The sequence below is a fragment of the Hylobates moloch genome, unplaced genomic scaffold (genome assembly GCF_009828535.3).
Source record: "Hylobates moloch isolate HMO894 unplaced genomic scaffold, HMol_V3 SCAFFOLD_26, whole genome shotgun sequence".
Taxonomy (NCBI): domain Eukaryota; kingdom Metazoa; phylum Chordata; class Mammalia; order Primates; family Hylobatidae; genus Hylobates; species Hylobates moloch.
Window position 1 is genome coordinate 2,926,657 of NW_026652301.1, and position 24,626 is coordinate 2,951,282.

Here is a 24,626-nt window from a genome sequence, read left to right on the forward strand (position 1 = left end):
TGCAAAGAGACTCAGACTCCCACATAATAATAGTGGGAGATTTAAAACCCCACTGTCAATATTAGACAGATCAACGAGACAGAAAATTAACAAGGATATTCAGCACTTGAACTCAGCTCTGGACCAAGTGGACCTAACAGACATCCACAGAACTCTCCACCCCAAATCAACAGAATATACATTCTTCTCAGCACCACATCGCACTTATTTTAAAATTGACCACATAATTGGAAGTAAAATAGTCCTCAGCAAATGCAAAAGTACAGAAATCAAAACAGTCTCGCAGACGACAGTGTAGTCAAATTAGAACTCAGGATTAAAAAACTCACTCAAAACCGCAGAAGTACATGGAAACTGAACAACCTGCTCCTGAATGACTACTGTGTATATAATGAAATTAAGGCAGAAATAAATAAGTTCTTTGAAACCAATGAGAACAAAGGCACAATGTGCCAGAATCTCTGGGACACGGCTAAAGCAGTGTTTAGAGGGAAGTTTATAGCACTAAATATGCACATGAGAAAGCGGGAAAGATATAAAATCAATACCCTAACATCACAATTAAAAGAACTAGAGAAGCAAGAGCAAAAAAATTCAAAAGCTAGCCTAAGACAAGAAATAACTAAGATCAGAGCAGAACTGAAGGAGATAGCGACATGAAAAACCCTTCAAAAAAAATCAGTGAATTCAGGAGGTGCTTTTTTGAAAAGATTAACCAAATAGATAGACTGCTAGCCAGACTAATAAAGAAGAAAAGAGAGAATAATCAAATAGACACAATAAAATATGAGAAAGGAGATATCATCACTGATCCCACAGAAATACAAACTACTACCAGAGAATAGAATAAACACCTCTACGCAAATAAACTAGAAAATCTAGAAGTGGACAAATTCCTGGACACATACACCCTCCCAAGACTGAACCAGGAAGAAGTCAAATTTCTGAATAGAACAACAACAAGTTCTGAAATTGAGGCAGTAATTAATAGCCTACCAACCAAAAAAAAAATAAAAAAAGCCCAGGACCAGACAGACTCACAGCCGAATTTTACCAGAGGTACAAAGAGTTGCTGCTACCATTTCTTCTGAAAATATTCCAAACAATATAAAAAGAGGGACTCCTCCCTAACTCATTTTATGAGGCCAGCATCATCCTGATACCAAAATCTGGCAGAGACACAACAAAAAAAGAAAATTTCAGGCCAATATCCTTGATGAACATTGATGGGAAAATCCTAAATAAGAAAACTGGCAAACCGAATCCAGCAACACATCAAAAAGCTTATCCAGAATGATCAAGTCAGTTTCATCCCTGGGATGCAAGGCTGGTTCAACATACACAAATCAATAAATGTAATCCATCACAGAAACAGAACCAATGACAAAAACCACATGATTATCTCAATAGATGTAGAAAAGGCCTTGATAAAATTAAACACCCCTTCATGCTAAAAAATCACAATAAGGTAGGTATTGATGGAATGTATCTCAAAATAATAAGAGCTATTTATGATAAACCCACAGCCAATATCATACTGAATGGGCAATAGCTGGAAGCATTCCCTTTGAAAACCAGCACAAGGTAAGAATGCCCTCTCTCACCACTCTTATTCAACATAGTATTGGAAGTTCTGGCCAGGGCAATCAGGCAAGAGAAAGACATAAAGATATTCAAATAGGAGAAGAGGAAGTCAAATTGTCTCTGTTTGCAGATGACATGATTGTATATTTAGAAAATCCCATCGTCTCAGCCCAAAAACTCCTTAAGCTGATAAGCAACTTCAGCAAAGTCTCAGGATACAAAAGCAATGTGCAAAAATCACAAGCATTACTATACACCATTAATAGACAAACAGAGAGCCAAATCATGAGTGAACTCCTATTCACAATTGCTACAAAGAGAATAAAATACCTAGGAATACAACTTACAAGGGATGTGAAGGACCTCTTCAAGGAGAACTACAAACCCCTGTTCAAGGAAATAAGAGAGGACACAAATAGAAAAACATTCCATGCTTATGGATAGGAAGAATCAATATCATGAAAATGGCCATACTGCCCAAGGTAATTTATAGATTCAATGCTCTCCCCATCAAGCTACCATTGACTTTCTTCACAGAATTAGAAAAAACTACTTTAAATTTCATATGAAACCAACAAAGAGCCTGTATGGCCAAGACAATCCTAACCAAAAAGAACAAAGCTGGAGGCATCACGCTACCTGACTTCAAGCTATACTACAAGTCTACAGTACCCAAAATTGCATGGTACTGGTACCAAAACATATATATTGACCAATGGAACAGAACAGAGGCCTCAGAAATAATGTACAACACATGTATAACCATCTGATCTTTGACAAACCTGACAAAAACAAGCAATGGGGCAATGATTCCCCATTTAATAAACGGTATTGGGAAAACTGGACCCCTTCCTTACACCTTATACAAAAATTAACTCAAGATGGACTAAAGACTCTAAATGTAAGGCCTGAAGTCATAAAAACCCTAGAAGAAACTAGGCAATACCATTCAGGACATAGGCATGGGCAAAGACGTTATGAGTAAAACACCAAAAGCAATGGCAACAAAAGCCAAAATTGACAAATGGGATCTAATTAAACTAAAGAGCTTCTGCACACAAAAGAAACTATTCATCAGAGTGAACAGGCAACCTACAGAATGGGAGAACATTTTTGCAATCTATCCATCTGACAAAGGGCTAATATCCGGAATCTACCAGGAACTTAAAAAAAATTTACAAGAAAAAAATAACCCCATCAAAAAGTGGGCGAAAGATATGAACAGACGCTTCTCAAAAGAAGACATTTATGTGGCCAACAAACATGAAAAAAAGCTCATCATCACTGGCCATTAGAGAAATGCAAATCAAAACCTCAATGAAATACCATCTCATGCCATTTAGAATGGTGATCATTAAAAAGTCAGGAAACAACAGATGCTGGAGAGGATGTGGAGAAATAGGAACACTTTTACACTGTTGGTGGGAGTATACATTAGTTCAACCATAGTGGAAGACAGTATGGTGATTCCTCAAGGACCTAGAACCAGAAATACTATTTGACCCAGCCATCCCATTACTGGGTATATACCCAAAGGATTACAAATCATTTTACCTTAAAGACACATGCACACGTATGTTTATTGCAGCACTTTTCACAACAGCAAAGACTTGGAACCAACCCAAATGCCCAACAATGATAGACTGGATAAAGAAAACATGGCACATATACATAATTGAATACTATGCAGCCATAAAAAGGATGAGTTCATGTCCTTTGCGGGGACATGGATGAAGCTGGAAACCATCATTCTAAGCAAACTAACACAGGAACAGAAAACCAAACACTGCATGTTCTCACTCATAAGTGGGAGTTGAACAATGAGAACACATGGACACAGGGAGAGGAACATCACACACTGGGGCCTGTTGGGGGCTAGGGGGCTAGGGGAGTGATAGCATTAGGAGGAATACCTAATGTAGATGACAGGTTGATGAGTCCAGCAAACCACCATGGCACATGTATATCTACGTAACAAACCTGTGCATTCTGCACATGTGTCCCAAAACTTAAAGTATAATTTTTTTAAAAGTTTAAAATTTTAAAGATTCCAACCATAAGATTTGCCCTCTTATGAATAAATGGCTATAGTACTAAGCCTAGTTTATTAGTTTGATAGATTGAAGATTGCCCCCAAATATTAGGTACCCTTCCCCTGAGATGGGTTATATTTCTTCTCTCCATTAGTATCTGGCTTGACTATAAAACTTGCTTTGGTCAATGAAATGTGAGTGGAAGTGACAAATATAACTTTTCGTGGAAGCTTTAAACTAAGTTCACATTGACTATGTTTGGTTCTTTATGCTGCAACTATCAGTGTTCCAGATAGAAGCTGTTCTATAGTTTGGCTTCCAGAAAACATAAGGGAGTTTTAACTAACCGATAATGAACATGTTGCATGAATGAGAAATAATTATTTATTGTTATAAGGCATTAAACTATTTTTAATTTCTTGTCACAGTATATCCTAGCCTATCCTGACTAATACAGAAATTGGTACCTAAAAGTACAGGGATTGCTGTAACAGCAACAAAATCAACAATTAAACGTAAAATACAAGGCATATAGATACAGGAAGCAATTTGCAAAGAAACTGTGACCAGGATCTAAAAGGACATAATTATTCCATTATTATGCAATGGCAAAACACTCATTAATATTGTCACCTGCAATAACTTAGAAGGCAGCAGTTTTATCAACTGAGCTTACATGTTTAGGCAAAGAGGTAGAAAAATTAAATGTGCAAAGATAAAAGTGAAATGGATTTTTATTTCCAACTCTTAAAGAGCAAGCTGACAAGGTCTTTGTACCACAAAAGACCCATGAAAACTCAGATTAATTGCAAGAACCATATCAAGACTCATATTCTTTTGTTAAAAATCTCTGAAAATAATAATTTGGCACACATAAATCTTGCAGATGAAGGAAACGGCCAAGAAACAAGAGACTAAGTCTGTGGCTTTTCACTAGGAGTCTGTTAGGTTCAATGTACCTAAAAGTAAGTCTGGAAGGCGAGGCTTGTCTAACAAGAATTGTAGGCATGGCTATTAATGTAGGTTGTGCCTGATAAACTAGTTAAAAAGGAAACTACATTTATAATAAGATTTTTCTTAGAAAAATTAAAAAGCTGGCAGCCTAGACTAAAAGAGACTGTGAGCATCAGATATCTGAAGTGGACCTTGGGCCTTCAACATTTTAGGGTCAGGTAGTAGAGGAAGACAGCCACCTGGCCCTCAAAAACACAGTCCCCAGGCCCTCAAAAAGACAGTCCCCAATCAGAGGAGCGTGCTCCATCAGAGGAGGCCAAGGAGGATGATGATGCGAAATAAGAGACTTCCCTGAGACTGGATGCAAAACATATATGTCGTCAACTGCCTGGATGTTTTACCTTTCACAGAAACACAATACAAATGACTTTTAAACTCTGTTTCCAAAGAGTTATATCCTACAGAATCAGGCTGCAGCAGTAGAAGGCACTAAAGAAGCAGCCGGTAGGGACTTAGAGAGGCTAATGCCGTGCTGTCCTGACACCTAATGTGGTAGACAACATAACGGTCCCACAAAGATGCCCACGTCCTAATCACTGAACTTGTGAATAAATTTATTTCCATGGTAAAAGAGACTTTGCAAGTGTGACTAATCTTCCCTTGAGATGGAGAGATTATCCTGGGTTACCTGGGTCTCAATCACATGAATCCTTAACAGTGGAGAAATTTCTCTGGTCATGTCCAGAGAGAGGTGTGGTTGAGGAAGAAAAATCAGATAGATGTAATGTTCCCGGCTTTGGATATGAAGGAAGGGGGCCATGAGCCAAGACACGTCAGTGGCCTCTAAAACTAGAAAAAGCAAGAGGACATTCTCTCCTAGGGCCTTCATAAGGAATGCAGGCCTGTTGCCCTCTAATGTTACCCCAGGGAGACTCTTGTCAGGGTCTTAAAGGCTAGGTCATAGGCTTCTAACCTACAGAATTGTAATATAATAAATTTGTGTTGCTTCAAGCCACTGAGTCTGTGGTAATTTGTTATGACAGCAATACAAAATTAATACATCTAAGAATTATCCAATCTGGACAGCAAGGCACACAGTGTTTGGTTGTGACTTACCGGTTTCGGAATGCTGATACTTCAAATGCAAAAAAGCCTACCAATAAATAAATAAAACAAACAAAAGAGACTGATTCAGATCATGAATTACTAAAATCTCATTAGCTATCTCAGATGCCACAGCCAGGGCCAAAACCTTAGCAGGCTTTCAACTTGGACAGTGACAGATGGTTCTGAATTTTGAAAATTTAAATGGCTCATAAATTTTAAGTATGAATTTCTTCTTGTCCTTAAAATAAATGCTTGGCCTCACTCCAAAGATTCTGATTCAATTTGTATGGCGTAGGACCCAGATTAATATAGGAAAGTTTTGTGTAAAAGCTTTCCCGATGGTCTTAATAAGCCATGCTTGAGAACTACAGCTCTGAAGGACCAGATTCTTATTTACATCATTCAAAGGCTTAAGCTATTAATTTAGCCAAATGGATTGCATAATAGTATTAAGCCGACTGGAGTATTCAGTCCAGATCTATTTACATCTCTATGGATTCAATTCACTGGCATTTCTTTTTTACTTTTACTTTTTAAAAGACCGATTCTTATTCTGTTGCCCAGGCTGGAGTGCAGTGCCACAATCATAGCTCACTGCAGCCTTGATTTCCTGAGCTCGAGTGATCCTCCTACCTCAGCCCCCGAAGTAGCTAGGACGACAGGTGCATGTCACCATGCCTAGCTAACTTTTTGGAGAGACAAGGTCTTGCAATATTGCCCAGGCTGGTCTTGAACTCCTGGCCTCACACAGCTCATTGGTGTGAAGTTTGATAAATAGCTCTTGGATATAAAATATAACTCCCCAGTGCATTACTGTGGCCTAGAGACATAGGAACTATACCATAGATATAACTTGTGGGCTGATTATACAAGGCAATCTCCCAGTCATTAGGGCACAAATGAATATTTTAACTTTGGGTAAGAGGTTAGTTTTCAGGAAAAGCAGTCACTGGAGAATTAATCACTAGGGAACATACTCAGGAAATTGTTCAGAGATATGACAACCTTGATGCCATAGTAGCTAATAAAAAATCTAGCTAATAAGAAATCATGTTTAGAAGCTATTATGACCCAAGACTTGGCTCATAATATGAACATAAAATAACCCCTTCACCTTAACTGCCACCTGCAAATAAAAAAAAATAATGGAATGATGGAATACACTCTTCAAGAAGCAGTTCAGAAGTCTCACTGGTATTTGAACTTTAACAAGCCACTTATCTTCTCAGTGTTCAATCCCTTTATGATGCTATTTTCCCAATCACATATCTCCACAGTGAATAGGACCAACAGGTGAATTAAAAGAAGTTAAACACACACTTACCACATGATGCAGCCATTAGACTCCAAAGAATCCAAAGAATTGGCCAAAGAAAAATGAAAGAATATGCTTATGCAAAGATTTGTATAAAGATACTCCTATCTTTATACAGCTTTATTTGAAATAACCAAAACCTGGAAACAACTCAAATGCTCATTACCAGGTGAATAAATAAACAAATTATGATATATACAAATAATGGAACACTACCCATCAATTAATAGGAGTTAAGTGTTGTTCCAGCACTTTGGGAGGCCAAGGCGGGTGGATCACTTGAGGTCAGGAGTTCAAGACCAGCCTAGCCAACATAGTGAAACCCCATATCTACTAAAAATACAAAAAAAAAAAAAAATTAATCGGGCATGGTAGCACATGCCTGTAATCTCAGCTACTTGGGAGATTGAAGCAGGAGAACCACTTGAACCTGGGAGGCAGAGGTCGCAGTGAGCCAAGATCCAGCCATTGCATTCTAGCCTGACCGGAAGAACAAAACAAGACTCTGTCTCAAAAAAAAAAAAAAAAAAAGGAAATAACTATTGATATATGCAATGAGATCATGAATCTCAAAATAACTGTGCTGAGTAAAAGAAGGCAGGCAGAAAAGAGTTTATAATGTACTCTTTTATAAAAATTCAATTTATATTGAAGTATAGAAATAACAAATAAAATATAGTGTCAGAAAATCAATAAGTGACTGCCTGGGGATGGGATGAAGAAGGGTAGAAGAGAGGGATTTTCAGTGAGGCATCAAGGAATTTGAGAAGCAATATGTTCAGTATCTTAATTGCAGTAAATGTTTCTTGGGCATATACATACATCAAAATTGATCAAATTGTGCATTTTAAATGTGTGTAATGTATCTATTATACCTTAATAAAACTATAAAAAAGAGAAAAAGTGTAAATGGGCCAGACCCCAAGTATATTGGGTCACACCCATCCTGAACAACTGTTACTTTTTATGATGACTGAAAATATGAATTTATTTTATATGAATTTTCCCGGCAGCAAATGTGTACAAGGCATGAAACACAAAACTATTCTCCTGATGAGAAGCGACACTTTTAGAGGATGTGGAAAAATGTCATAGAAACAATCTAAATAGATAATAACCACTACTCATCCAGGGTGAAATCTTTATGAACAGTCATAGATTTTAATCATTGAAAACACTCATGTCAAACTTGTTCAGAAGGCAAGCTGAACCACATGACAGACCATTCAACTGCAGAAATACATACATTATTCAATAAGGAGAAAATTGATCTAATTAAATAATTTATTAATAGTTTTAACCAAATTCTAGTAATAACTAAAGTATATGAAACTTAGATCAATCTCTAGGTAACTGGTTTGCAGGCATAGTAAAAATAAAATTCACTTGCATATAAAAGATAAATGAGTAACTGTTCATTCCCTCAATGCCATTAGATGCCTCAGATAATTTCCATTTTTATACCTCAAGTCTGTATCTGCTACCAAAAATTATTTGAGCTTTTTGGGAAACAAATCAAGATGAATGTAAGGTAAAAGAACAAATAACTCATGCCCCTGCATCAATCTTTATAATTTTTGGATGACAGAACATGTTCATGTTTCTCTAATTCCATTCAATATTAAAAATGACATGGACTAAAGAACTTAACTAGGCTAGTTGAGACATGCCTGGTCTGTGTGGGATCCAGTCCACCCTATGTTGGGCATCAGATCTGTAGGAATTACCAAGCAAGCTGGCAGCCTTGGCTCATACGAAAGAGTGAGTCAACTTTCAGCTGTTGTAATTCATCAGGATATTCAACAAGTTGATCAGTCTCAAATCACTAACTTGTGAATTATATCCAAACACTACAGAAAAAATCAAAGTTGCATTTGTGGAGTTAGGAAAGTAGAACACAGTCTAGAGCAGCATTGTTCAACAGATTTTTCTGCAATAGTAGAAGTTTTCTGTATCTATGCTGTCCAATATGGTAGTCACCAATTACAGAAAATGTCAGAAGAATGACATTAAAATGGTTATTTTATAAATTTACACTCAAATTCAGATTTGCAAAAACCTGATCTGTATGAAGAGTTAAATCTTTTTAGAAAAATTATTCAAAGATAATCATCAACTCTATGCTAAAATTTGTATTTTGGGATGATTGATCAAAAAATTTATCTCAATGGAGTCAAAGCTTACTAAACATTCTTTTTTTTTTTTTTTTTGAGACGGAGTCTCACCCTTTCGCCCAGGCCGGACTGCAGTAGCGCTATCTCCGCTCACTGCAATCTCCGCCTCCCAGGTTCACGCCATTCTCCTGCCTCAGTCTCCTGAGTAGCTGGGATTACAGGCGCCCGCCACCGTGCCCGGCTAATGTTTTGTGTTTTTAGTAGAGACGGGGTTTCATTGTGTTAGCCAAGATGGTCTCGATCCCTGACCTCGTGACCCGCCCGCCTGGCCTCCGCCTCCCGAAGTGCTGGGATTACAGGCCTGAGCCACCGCACCAGGCCTAAATATTCTTAACAGTTACTGTAACAATTGCATCAGCAGAAAGATCCTTCTCAAAATTAAAATAAAAAATTATGTGTGATCTTGCATTTTCCAAGAGCAAATGATAATATTCTCAATCATATGTAATGAAAATGAGGTTACTAAAAGTATAAATTTCAATGACCTAATAAATAAGGTTCCAGAAAATAGAACAGGAAAAGTCATATGCTCAATCAAAACAGCACATTAACAAAGTATTGTTACTTATCATGCTATGTAAAACTATGAAACCAAAAGTATTTTTTTCACAATTTGTAAGTTCATGCTGTTACTCATGTATCACTGTTACTATTATAAGTAATAAAATATTTTAAACAGAAAAATGTATATTTTAGCACCTGTATTGATACATGAACTGTGGCTAGTGAAACTGAGGAACTGAAGGTTTCATTTCACGTGATTTTCACTGATTTAAATTTAAATACAAATAGACACATGTGGCTAGTGGCTAACACATTTGGCAGTGCCAATCAAAAGTGTTAATAAGAGATAGGTAGGCCAATATTGTGCCTATTGAATAGTTACTCTCAGAGCTTCATCTGTGTGATAATCAGATTTGTCTGAGAAATTATAAGGTCCAGATGAGACACACAGTCAGTTCACTTTCATTCTTCCAACTAAAATATATAAACACATTTAAGACTTGTAAAACCTATTTCCATAAAGCAACTTATCACAGCACTGTATGAGAACATATGACTGTTTTATTTTGAGAGTATTTGTTTGACTAAGCTATAACTGTACCCCATTTTTTCAGCACTTCCTGTATGCACAGCAGATTTCCTAAGTAGAATAGTTTAACTGCCTTGGATCAGGGTGGCTTTAAAATTCTTTTGATTGCACAATCTATAAAACTTTTTGGCTTTGCTCTACAAGATCCTGGGTGCAATATTGCACCATTCTTCTTATGACGGGAAAAGACTGAGCATTCTACTACTGGGTTGAGGAATTATGTCCCATAATTTAATTAAACCAACTATTGCTCCATGGATTACAAAGCTATGAATACCTTTATCAGTTATCAATTGCCACAAAAAAAAACTGCATAACAAACCATCCCAGGGCTTAGTGGTTTAAAACAATAATAATTTATTTAATTCATGAATCTAGGAGTCAACTAGGAAGTTCTGCTGCTCTGAGTTGGACATAACTCATCTCAGCTTGGCTCACTCAGGTGTCAACTGTCAGGTGGTGGGTTGGCCAGGGACTGGCTGATCTAGGACATTCTCAACTGAGACGTCATCCTGTTTCTGATCCATGTTATTTTTCATCTTCTACCAGATAAATTCAAGCTTATTCATATGGCTAAGGTAAGGTTCCAGGAAAGAAAATGAGAGTAGGTCAAGTCTCTTAAGTCCTAAACTTGGAGTTAATAAATGGTAAGGTCAATTCAGATTCAACAGGTAAGGAACAAAACTCTACCTCTTGAGGAGAGATGCTACAAAGCCATATTTCAAAGAGCATGGATACAAAAAGGGGTGAAGAAATGTAATGTCTTCCACAAACCCCAAATAATAATACCAACTTCTGGGTTGAAAGCAAATAATATTCTTCAGGAGTACATATTGACATTTGGGTCAAACTTCCCGAGATAAAGAGAAGTTATTACCAAAGGACCTAATGGGCTGAAGTAAACTGGAACCCATCTCAGTTTATGGAACATCTTAATCTGGATCAAACGGTAATGGACCGATCTTATCTGGCCTTACAAAATAAGTTAATTCCAAGTGGAGTCCATAAAATTTGAAACCTAATAAGGCAAATATATTATGAAAATCAGTATCAGTCTAAAATTGTGAATGGCAGCCTCCAAACTATTGGAGTAAGAGTCCCCTTGCTTGAGAGTCTTAAAATGTTTTCACTAGACTAGCTATCATCATCTTACCAGTCCTGAGCTGTTGGTGAGAATTACAGATACCAGCCAGATTCTTTCATTACGTCTTCTAAAATAGCCAAATGTAATATAATTTTAAAAGGCATTGTGTCCATCTGTTCTCAATTGGTACAAAGAATATGGAGAGAAAATAAAATAATGGCTATAACTTCACTGAGGTGTGAAAAAGGCTGATAAATACAGAATAAACCCCATGAACTCATACAGTTAATATACTGCTAGCCGGAGCAAATATTAAATATGCAAATATTGCCATATTGCAAGAAAATGCAGTATATATTTTTAAGGGACCCCAAATTTATCAAGTTATTCCTAATAATTATATTTAGGAATCTACTGTAAAGGAACAATCCCAAAACAGTAACAACAACAACTGTGAAAAATCTGTGTACCATATTCAGTGTTTTTTTTTTTTATGTAAGAAGGAAAATTAAAAGTCGTCTAAATGACTGACAACATAAGAATGGCCAGTAGTTACAGTATTTTAACTGGTTAGAATGTTATGGAGCTATTAAAATGGTGGTTATAAAGACTATGCAGCAACATCAAAACTATGTAAAATATAATCCTGAGTTTGAAATAAGATATAGAATTGTGTGCACATTGTGATGATAATTATGCAAAATAAAATGGAAAAGAATGCATAGAGTTTCAAGCAGCGTTAGTAGGAGCTGCCTTTTGGAACTCCTTTTCAAAAGCTTAAAAATGTTCTTTTTTTTTTTTTTTTTTGAGACAGTTTCACTCTGTCACTCAGGCTAGAGTGCAGTGGCGTGATCTCAGCTCACTGCAACCTCTGCCTCCCAGGCTCAAGTGATTCTCCTGTCTCAGCCTCCCAAGTAGCAGGGATTAGAAGTGCCCACCACCATCTTGGCTAATTTGTGTAATTTTAGTAGAGATGAGGTTTCACCATGTTGGCCAGGCTGCTCTCGAACTCCTGACCTCAAGCCATCTGCCCACCTTAGCCTCCCAAAGCACTGAGATTACAGGCATGAGCCACCATGCCCAGCCAGAAATGTTTATATCTTCTGATTAAACTTCTAGAAATTTAACTTCTAGAAATACAACTTAAGAAAATTATCCAAATGTAAAAAAAGAAAGTTTAGAATGAAAATTTTTTATTATATCACTGCAACATTTTTAAAAATTTTGAATAACCAAAAACAGCCTAAATAGAAAGAATGAAATGCCTAAATTATAGCTTATCTGAATGCAAAATGTTAAGCAGCCATTAAGAATAAAAGAATTTAACGACAAAGACAAACGTATCAATGTATAAAACATTTCTTTTAATACAGCAATATATAAAATAATATTAATACATAATTTAAAACTAGAGAAAGATGAAAACATGCCAGAATTTTAACAGTGACTAACGATGTTTAGATAAGAGCAAATTCTTAATTCTCTTCAGCTTTCTAATGCTTCTGTATATTTCCAAGTGCATGCAATAGCATATTAAGCATGTATTACTTTCATCATCAGAAAAAAATTATAAAAGACTGCATGGGAAAATATAAGAGAAAATATCTATATTGACACTAACTATGTAAGGGTGATTGATTAAAGATTGTTGTCTTGTTTTTTCTAGTTTCCACATCCTGGGATGTAGTTAAGTTAAACTTACAATTACAAAATATATAATTTTTATGAAATGATCTGTCATGCCCTGTTTTCTAATAAGACATAACACTAGTAGTAACATTTTACATTTATGCTAAGTATTTTCAGTTTGCAAAGTATTTCACTTGTATTATTTTATTGTAAACTATTTCATTTGTGTTATTTCATTCAATTTATGCAGAGTTCTGTGTGAGGTGGATATTGTTGTCATGTTACCAAAACTGAGGTTCTGAGGTTAAGTGAGGTCATGCAAGTCATGCAGCTGATACATAACTGAACTGGTATTGGACCCAGTGATAGTGCTTCAGAATGCTACACCCTATCAGCTTCTATGGAATTTCTAATGAGTCTCATCAGGAATGAAAAAGCTCTATGCCATTGCAAACATTATACAAATCTTTTAAGAAGCTAAGACATTTACTGGAAGAGAGTGACTCTGATTTGCTTTACAGCTCTTTCCACTGTCCTACAATGATTAATTTTTTTAAAGTTATGTTTTGACGTTTCAGTTAGTGCTTTTCTAACACACCTCCAATCCCTTGATATACTCAACTAATTAAGCAATGATGTGTACTTTACATGAAATACTTTTTAATTAGCCACAGTGATTCCTAAACTACTCAGCCTGGGCTTGGGGCCTTTAACATTCAAACTGGCAATCTAGTGCACATAAACTCTTTATTTAAATAGTGACATCTGGGATTAAGTTCAATAATGGTTTCTATGGAAACTAATGGCAATATCAAAACTTTCCAAACCACTAGAAGTGACCCAATTAGAAGAGGTAAAAATGAGTGACAGAAACAGTAGCTATCAATAGTATGGAAAGGTTAATTCTACTTCCTCACACTAATTTTCATAGATGTGTCTGCATATTCGTTAGAAGATTATGGAATTCATTTGATATTCAAGGATCTCAAATGGATAAGAATAATACATGAAGTGAAAGTTTGTTGTTCTTCAATAACATTGAAGCCAGTTTCACAGAAATATAGAGATTGAAACCGAAGAACAAGGTAGGTATACATGAATGTATACATCATAGATAATATAGATAAACACTGCTAAAGATAAAAGTATAAGAATTTTGCTGCAGAAAAGATAAATATGTTTTATGAATTAATTCCAAATAGAAAAGTTAAATAAACCTCTTGCCTTCCTTAGACCTAAGAGAGAAATATTTGCTGAACTTGACTCCAGAATAAAATGCAAATATAAACATGTTTCATAAAGATTGTAATCATATAAGAAGCTCTTAAACATAGCTTTGAGATTCAAGCACAGCATAAGAATAAATCAAGATTTGTAAATTGTTATTTCTTGCTGTGAATACTAACCCAGTTTAAGCTTTAACCTTGACATTTATGTACTGTCACAATTGAAAACCCAAAATATTAGTGTACCTTGTTGCAGAGTTTTAACTTGTTTTGAGAGCTCAACAAAATATCTTCCCAGAAATCCTTATATAAATGATCTAAGCATGTATAATAAGTAGTATCCTGAATTTTACCAATAAAACACAATGACAAAATGACATCTATAGTTGGACCACCATCAGATATCTCAAACTTAATTTATCCAAAATCAGCCTCTTGGACTTTCCCTAATCTTTTTTTCCTGAAGTCTTCCTCTGTCTCAGTCAATGGTGACACCATCTTTCCAGTTGCTCAGATTACAGTTATTGGGCACTATGGTGTCTAGGAGGTGTGGGTTCTCGTTTCTTTGCTGCCATTAACCTTATAAACCTAAGGAAACTGTTTCCCCTGTTCACCTTCATCACCTCTGTTTTGCAAATAAGGAGACTGTCCTGGATGATTTATTGGTTCATTAGAATCCTTATTCTTGGTTTATCTATTATTTCAGAGAAAGGCGATGTCTATTATTTCAGAGAAAGTAGAAACACCTACGTGGCAGAAGTGGGTTACTGTTTAGCAATGTCTCCCCTTTCTCCTGCCTTTCTCCGCCTCCCTAGAAGCCACACTGAGGAAGTTCTAAAAGATTGAAACTTCCTTATTTCAAAATAGATCCATACCAGGCAATTTCCCATTGAACTCTGCTGAACCTTATGAAGCCAAACATACATTGATGCATTTACATATATTGGTAACTGAAAGCATTTTCTAACATCAAACTATGAATACTATTGAAAATAGAAATACTTTATGTAATTAGCCATATTCTTACCATCCCCTGTAAAAACTCGTTGTCCTCTATTGTTATTTGTCTATTTCATGTATGTGATCTGTTTTGATCTGCCCAAAGAGACGGCAAGCCTCTCTAGGTCAAGAGTCATGGATTATACGCTTCTCTATCCCCCTTTTTTTGCTATATGCAGTGTTTTATACATGGGTGTAATATGATTCTATACCTTTATAAATAATATCTCGTAGCCTACATACAGGATATACATGTCACACCACTGTTCTACAATACAAATTAGGTCACGGATAGATTCCATCACCCATTATCATGAGTGCTCCATTATTCTACGCTATCGACCCAGTAAGAACAACTGGCTTTGAATGGCATTATGAAAGGACATAGATGATTTATCTTGGCAGCATAGAAAATACTGAAAAGGACAGGGGACAGCAATGTCCCTATGCAGTAATAATAATACTCATAAAAGTTACAGTTTTCAGAATCTGGGCTATGGTAGTACTAGGGGTTGCAAGGAGGACATCCTGTGGATTTCACCGTGCCCCTGAAGAACTTGGAACAATGTGCTGCTGTTTCCTGACATGGCATCAGTGAGTAGTGCATGGTGCTCATCTGTCCAGCTGTGAACCATTGTTCTGACTGAAAGGTCAGAGTGCAGTTTCTTGGCCCCTATGCCCACAAACACCTTTGTTGGTGGTGTGGCTTAGGGTCACATTACCTCATCTTCTCCTGACTCCTGTATCTAAACAAGCCACAAAGAAAAAAGAGGATCTAACCAGTATTGCTGACTTATGTCTATGGCTAAGGTCTCCTAAACATGTTTGTAATAAAATCTCTTCCCATTGTCTTAAATACTAGACACCTGACTCCTCAGTTTGCTTTTCCTTTACTTCTGTTATCTCGTATCACTTGCTCCAACAGAGACCAAAGTTGTCTTTCCAGATTGTCATGAATCCCTGGGGTAATACACACTTCCTCCTTATTCTAGCATTTTATAAACACAGATGGCAATTTTGTCTTTGGATCTCCAGCCCTGGCACCTTCTAGTCTCATTCAACAAGCTGCAATAAATCTAGAAGAGATGACCAAACCTCTGAGTTGTTATTTTGTGAACATGAGTTACCTGTGCAGATTCGTTTAAAGTTGGGATTTTCCAGAAGGTGTCCTGGAAGGCGGCACTGGAACCGATGTTGCCAGAACTCAGGGAACCAGGGATTCCTCGTGTTAGTGTCCAGCCTCAGTTTCAGGAAATAATCATCAAATGACCTGACCTCTGGAGACTGCAGCTTTATCGTGATTCCCCCGTTGGCTTCCACCTCATAACCTTCAATGACTTCATCTCTGTCTGCCCATCCATCACTAAAAAATGCAGGGATTGGGGTAGGGAGAGAGAAAGACAAACATCTCACAAATAGAGCTCAGAGTTATATATGAATGAAGCAATCCAGAAAAGGCTACAGTCTAATTTAAGCCACCATTACTACCCATCAACTATTTTTTTTTTTTGGTAGAGTAGAAAGTTTGGAAAGCATAATATCCTGTTTGTTTCTTTGTTTTTCACAATTGTGAAAGTGATGATGAGATGATGACAGCAACACTTACAATTAAAGTTCGATGAGTATTCACTAGTCATCAGATTCTGTGCTATTCACTTTTACTGAGAGGGAAGACGTTCAGCCACAAAGCCTATCAGCCACTCTCCAAACCAGAAGAAGATAAAATCTAGGCACCTCAGAGGCTGATCTTCAAAATAAGAGCTCAACAAGGTTTCAGCATTGCAACGAAGATCATTACATGAGCTACCTTACATAGAGTAGAAAATTGATATAGTTCTGAAACATGCGAATCACAGTTTTTCCTCCTGGGACATCATTCAAATCTGCTTCCCATAGAAGTAGCCAGATATTTTCATTTTTTTAATGTTACTTCAAAATAGCAGCATTAAAGAAAAAAAATCTCATCTCAAATCATAAAAAGAATTCTCCTTCTCACTAAATGGCAGCACCCTGACATTTTATTCAGTGAGATAGAATTTTTGAAATGTGATCGCCTTCTAGAACATTCCTATCTACCAGAAGTAATGTAGTCCCAGTTTAATTCAGGTGCACATGTGAGCCAGGCCTATGAGGGTATCAAAGACAAATTGCACCAGACAAAGCTAAACACGCAAAGAGGACTCTGTTCAAGACTATTACAATATATGAGAGACACTGAACCCAACTCTGCTAAAATAAAAGATGGGAAGGTTTTTAGTCCCAGGTGAGCTAGTGGAAAAGTACTGGAGGGCCACTGGCACGAGGTTGGCCCATGTGCTTAGGCATCTGTGTTTGCTACTTGTCACATTAGACTCCTACCGTCCCACAGAAACTGGAAGGGAGGGGTTTACCACTATTCTTGATGATTACATTTAAAGGGATGGCCGCCAGGTCCTTGTCATTCAGTAAAACTTCCCTGGTTTCTGAAATTAGCAAGAAACTAGACAATCTACATCTCAACAAGGCAGAGAAATAATTTAGTTTTAGGTTTTCCAAAGTAAATGCTCTTAGAAAAGGGACGTCAGGGGCCTATACTCAGGAAGAAACCTGTCTAAAGTTTAGTCAAGCTGAAGAGAATATTAAGGCTGTCTTGGTCAGGGGTTGGATTTATTCTTCTCTGCACAGAGTGATGCCCTGAAGTTGGTGGAATATAAAGATGCAGTCTCTGCCAAAGAAAGCATTTTATTGCTTGTTTCTCACAGAGAAGGGACTGGGCAAACATTAGTGACCATATCTCACCCTTGGTTACCTGAGATCAACTGAGATAAATGTACGCTTCACTTAGCTGAGCTAAGCAGTGCAGTTCTTCTCTAGAATCTTCCCACTGAACCACACATGAGCTGCATTTTCAACAGATCAGGGGTTGCTGAAGGTAAAGCTGACTTAACCTGACCCAGAACTAAAGGGACTTTGAGGTACAGTAGAGTCTAGCCAGCCACACCAGAGAATGTATTTTTTATATGCTTCCAAATCCCCTAGGATAGAGACTCTACAATTTTGTATAGACTCCTTCCTTCCTTCCTTCTTCCTTCTTTCTTTTTTCTTTCTTCTTTTCTTCCTTACTTCTGTGTGTTCCTAGCAGTCACTCTGTGCCAGACGTTCTGCTATGAATTCAAATGAGAATAAGACTCACTATCCTCTGCCCCCACGGTGCTACAGCCTTGTGGGGAAAACAGATACTAAAAAAGAATTACAAACTCTATGAGGCTAAAGAAAAAGAAGTGCCTTTAATCCGAGGATTTTGGAAGGCCAAGGCAGGTAGATTGCTGGAGCTCAGGAATTTGAGACCAGCCTAGGCAACATGGAAAAACCTCACCTCTACAAAAAAAAAAAAAAAAAAAAAAATTATCTGGATGTGTTGGTCCACACCTGTGGTCCCATCTATTTGGGAGGCTGAGATGGGAGGATCCTGTGAGCCCAGGAAGCTGAGGCTGCAGTGAGTCATGATCTTGCCACTGCACTCCAGCCTAGGTAACAGAGCAAGACCCTGTCTCAAAAAAAAAAAAAAAAAAGCGACCAGTATCATGGGGAGCGATAGCTTGGGGGTTTAACTTAATCTAGTGTGTAGATATGACACGTGTGCCTGCTTGTGTGTGTGCACACACGCCTGTGTGTGTGAGGTAGTGGGGGATAGAGGTAATTAGAGATGGCTTCTTTAAGAAGGTGATGGCTGAGCTGAGACCCAAAAGAAGAGTCAGCCTTAGTCAGGTGAGGAGAAGGGGAGGGTTTGGAATAGAAGGTTCCTGGCAGATTAACATACAAGAAAAAGCTTGGCACATTCAAGGAACTTAGAAAGAGTTAGTATAGCTAGAGAACAGAAAGAAGTATGGTGTGCGATGGGGGTGGGCACATAAATCCCAACCTAGACACTGTTAGCCTGAAGACCATGGGAAGTCCTCAAAGTGTTGTAAGCCTATTACTCAATCAGGTCATTCTGCTCTCCTCCCTCATGGTAAATGACCTGCCTGTTGTTCTAGTGAGTCCTCTGCTTACCATCGCTGAATATGATGGCCAGTCAAATTGATTTTAAAAAGACTGACTCATTCATTTTTTTTCATATGTTCGGTCTGCTGGGAAAGGCTCAAACCAGTTTATTTACATTTAAATGTATTTATATTTACATCTTAACTACATCTACAGCAATTTGAAGATTTGAGCTATAGTTCATGACACAAAGGAGGATAAAAATAAGACCAGTTAGACTTTGAAGAAATTCTGTCTAAGGGTAAATATTTAAAAATCGAAATGACATAACTTGAAAAAAATAACTGCTTTTGACATAAAGGTTAGGGTTGAAGTGTTTTTATCCCTAAGGTTTAATAATATGTGAAATTTGTTTTGTTTACAGTCTATACAAGAAAGTCACCATCATAAAAATGTGTACGAAATGAACTTGCTGTGATGTTTATGTGCAATTTAAAAGCACATACAGCTTAGTTTGTAAAGGCAAATGCTTTGTGTCAATTCTAGAAGGAGAGAAAAGTGTGACTTCCTGCCCTTGAGCCCACCAGCATTGAAGGGCACTTTATAGGACGAAAACTTTGTCTGTGAATAGTAGAAATTTTAAGTCACATGGTTTAGTGGTCTGGAATTCTAAGTCTCCTTAACCACTAGTTAAAGACCTTCACCCTCACTATAGGTGCCTCCTCTTTCAGAAGTTAGAGTTGTTGTTAAATCTAAGAGGTCATAAAATCAAGCAGAACCAGGATATAAGGAAAATATTCAAGTAGGATTACTTGGTGGATATGTTTTAAAGAGTTAATTGCTAAAGGTTTGTATGAGATCTTAAATCTATCACAGGTAAGGTGTTAGAGAATGCTATCACGAAAAAAAGTCACTAAGTCACTAGAAAACATCTCTAAAGCAATCCTCTGTTTTTATACTTTCAAAGTGTTTCATCTTTGTATCACCTGTCAAATGCATTTTCAGAAAATTTTAAAGGATTTTTGCTGTTTTGTTGCATTGGGATTCTGTGTGAGGATGTTTTGATGAATTTTCTCTGAAGTACGCTTTAAAACAGCAAACCAGCAACATATCTGATTCCTGGTAGAAGATCTTTCTTAGATGGTGGTGGCAGGGTGTAAACTAGACTATGCTTGACCTGAGATGACCTGCAGGTACCTGGTCACTCGCCAGGTGTCTGGAGTGAATCCTGCTGTGCTGGGTAGTGACCCAGCCTCAGATAGCACTGGACTCTCTGTGAAGCACATTCACTGCCTCTAGCAGCTTCTGCTGCTCCATCTGCTTCTCAGTTATGAGTTCTTTTTCTAGCTGGGGTCTGGAAATAAAACTATATATTGTGAACTGTTTAACAGAAAGCTGTATGTCTTAAGTATTTCTCACTAACATACAAGAATTCTTATTTCCTATTCCCCCTCAATATTTTTATACAGCAATTCTTCATGAGGCTATTTTCCAATCAACCTATAAAATTTCACATTTCAACCCTGAATAATTAGAAGATTTCTTCTATCTTATACATTCTAATATTAACAACAAGAAAATACTATTTCTGCTTCCACCAATTACAATTTGACAGGGGCTGTATGAATGTTACTTTTGCATTATATCAGTTAAACTAATTTAATTAGCAAACTGACAGTAAAAAACAGAAATACAATAGTATTTTTTAAATGTACAAAAACATTTTAGAAAAACCTATTTTCATTCAATTAAAATAATTACAGTCTAGGTACTAAAGCAATTTTATTTGTGTTATGAGTTCAAGTAATTGTGTGTACCTGATAATAAAATTATAATTCTTTAAAATATCCCAGAGATTACAATATAATAGGGAAAAGATGAAAACCATAATCAAATGATATTTTTAAAACATATGTAAACAAATATGAAATTCTTTTATTTACAATGTTAACCATATTCACAAAGGTTGAAGAAATATAGCATGTGTCATATTCATTTGACATTTATCAAATGAATAAATTTATTAATTTATTGAGCAAGAAATGAGGTGAACACTACTTTTTTTTAGCTTACTGCTTGGATGTTTTCAAATCATGGCACAACAAGGTTGAGGTTGTGGGGAACTCAGGTACAGCCCAGTGGATTTGCAGAGTTGAGAAAAAGGAGCTGGAAGTCTAGCAAAGCTAGGGTGGCCAGGGTTTACAGGGCAAATGCTGGAGAAGAGATGCTATGGCAAAAGAGCATGGTCTGCAGTACATCTCCCATAAGTATTCTGATGAATATTAGCCATTTATTTAATGAAATTACCTGATGCTGAGGAAATAATCAACCAATATGACTTGAAGGAGTAGCACCTGGAGTCCATGTATTGTTGGGAATAGTAACTGTTTCTAACAGCTAGAGTGAAAAACTTTATATTCCAAGGAGAATTGGATAATGTATTAGGAAGGGTCTTGCCTCAATAGTGAAGAAAAATTGGCTTTTGACTAAATACCACTCTGGGCCTGCCTAACAAACCATAAAAGCAAAATATAAGAGGATCAAAATAATTTAACTTCCTCCCAGAACTAATTTCAGAACATTTTTTTAATGCAAAATACTTGGTACTCAACAAGGTAAAATTCTCAGTGTTTAGCATCCAATAAAAAATTACCAGGCATGTAAATCCCTATGTGGATGGAAGGAGAAAGTGATATTAAAGTTACAATTATAATAAATTATCACATGGTGATGTAGGTTAGATAGAGGAATTTTTAAAGAGTCATGTAATAGGAATGAAGATGAATATATTTTTGATTGGGTGGCCAGGAAAAGTATCAAGTGCTTTGAGAAGAAACTTTGAAGAGAAAACACTTAACACTAAGATCTGAGCTACATGAAGGCTCCAGCCAGGTGAAGATCAGAGGGAAGGAAGTCTTTGGGCAGCTTGTGCAAAGGTCCTAAGACAGGAACAAGCAGCTATGACTGAACATTACCCATTGCCATGAAACTCTAGGCTAAGCAGGTTTACATTAATCAGAAGGGAGGATATTTGAGTAGACACTGTTGTTTTTCAGCTATCTGCTGTATATTTGATACCTTAAATTTTTGATGTGTTTTCATAGCTTTTGTAAAGTCTTTGTTAGGAAGTGAAGATGACATTTTCTATGAGAAGATGGTCTCATTTTGATAACCTAGATTAATGAGTCACTTCTGAGAGCAAAACTAGAGAAATAAATGAGCCCATCAGGGCTTAGAACAAGCCACAGCTCTCTTCCTCACATCTTACTCAGTAGACCCTATTTCTATGTCATTATGAGCTCAGAAACACCTCACTGTTCAAACACCTCATAAAGATATGCAAATTCCCCTCCAGAAAAGTCTTAACATTTTGTTCGGAGAGTTTTCCATATGGCCCCAAAATCATCTTGTGTTATTGCAAACTGTTGGCTACAGGACTTCACTAGGATTCTGTTAGAACAGACCCAGTTTTGCAGTTGAAATTCTGCAAGGTTTGAGTGGAATTTGAAGTTTTAGACTTTGGCTTCACTAGGTCCCAAAGTGAACTCATCCAATAGGCTCAGCCTCTTTACTAAAATTTCTATTACCACCTATTTTTTAGTGATCTCTCATTCTAAAGCAGCCCTGGAGTTCAGAGTAGGGCTCTGCTTCAGACAGGTGACTGGAAGCAAGAGCTATGCACAATTTCTGTAAAAAAGAGAAAAAAAAAGTGGTCTTTAATAAGGACCGTAGATCGTCTGACCTTCAGCCAATTTAAAGTCGTATGTGAAAAGGGCACAAAAGTATATATGGAGTCAGGGAGGGTAGGTATCATGAATAATAATAAGTCAGGGGTTTATAAAATGAATGTAGAGAATGAATGAGTTATGACTAAATTGTGAGGATATTGAGTTATTCTTGGCAACCATGCCTGGCTGGGCAGTTTCTTGGGTTGAGGTGTCATTGCAATGGCTAAAATGAAACTCCCAGCTCAGGGGCCTCAGGCAACAAGAATAATTCTTCAGCACCACAGAGAATGTAACTGCATGTTTTCAGTAATTTGTGGAAGAAAGGAAGAAAAGAACACAGAGTGAAAGGGAAAGAGAGACTAAGAAATGAGCACCTAAAGACCATGGTAGCAGAACAGTCAGCAGTGCACATATAGAGGGTTAATTTTCCAGGGCTGCTCCCTTGTATTCTGAGATGCCAACCAGGTTGTCAGAATCTCTTTTAGTTCTTTTTAAAAACTGATATATTTTTCTTGTTTGAACAAAAGGTCAAAGCACAGCAATTTTTTTTCAAACGTGAATCCAATGGTTTAGTAACTCATTAGCAAATCCTTCCTAACAGACCCAGTGCAAGTGATTCTAATCCCTAATTTCTAGATCCTGCCATTTGAAGAAAAACAAAAATGTCCTCGTCAGTTTGGGGTCAATAGTTCTATGAATTGCTAATTCACCCTAAGTATCCAAAGTATCCCCTGATGTTTTGCATTAAAAGTAGAATATTTTAAAAAAATTGTTTGGATTTTTGGCAGGGCATGGTGGCTCATGCCTGTAATACCAGCACTTAGGGAGACCAAGGCAGGCAGATCATGACATCAGGAGATTGAGAGCATCCTGGCTAACACAGTGAAACCCCATCTCTACTAAAAATACATAAAATTAGCCGGTCATGGTGGCACACTCCTGTAGTCCCATCTACTGGGGAGGCTGAGGCAGGAAAATTGCTTGAACCTGGGAGGCAGAGGTTGCAGTGAGCCGAGATCGTGCCACTGCACTCCAGCCTGAGCGACAGAGCGAGACTCCATCTCAAAAAAAAAAAAAATTGTTTACACGTTTCACAATGTAGTCAACTAAGTTAATGCAGATATTCTCCTGAATACAGAAGTATATATAAAAAATGAAATATAATCAAGAAATAAAAAGTAATTCCCAGGTGCTAGCAATGGTGAGAGGAATCAAAGCCAAATGATATGTATCAGGGAATGCTTATCAACAATAGCCTGTAAGGCCCTGGAGACTGGAAATCGATTCTAACACCCGTCTGGTGATGTGAAAGATGGCTTCATGAACCGTAGAAGTCAGACAGCTGAAGCTGAGACCCAAACAGAAAACTGGGATATTTGAAGTCTTACAAAGTCCAATAGAATGGAACTGGAAGTGTTGCCTGAGGAGGCTTGAAGTCAGTCCAAGGACTGTAGTAGAAAAGGTAATAAAGGAAAGTCACCATGCACATGAGTGATGTCTGAATTTACACAGCCTATATAAGAACCATACGTCTAGATATTATTATAAAAACTCATCTAACATTATTGAAAATCCCTAGGATCCAAATGAAATGCCATCGGAAGTCAAAATTTAAAATTTTAAAATCAATGGAATTCTGAATTATCATTCTGGGAGGCAGGGTAGATGGGGAAAGGGGATATGTTAGTTAAAGGGTACAAAATTCAATTCAACAGGAAGAATAAGTTCTAGCAGTGT

General features: G+C 37.1%; 1 protein-coding gene across 5 annotated transcripts in view; it reads right to left on the bottom strand.

Annotated features, from left to right (window-relative positions):
- Positions 1–24,626, bottom strand: part of LOC116463144 (metabotropic glutamate receptor 1) — a 413,105-nt gene that overhangs the window by 114,565 nt on the left and 273,914 nt on the right. For all 5 annotated transcript variants that reach the window (XM_058434471.1, XM_032146109.2, XM_032146110.2 and 2 more), the window contains one exon: positions 16,326–16,561. In XM_058434471.1, the coding sequence (XP_058290454.1) occupies positions 16,326–16,561 (236 nt within the window). The remainder of the gene's footprint in view (positions 1–16,325; positions 16,562–24,626) is intronic.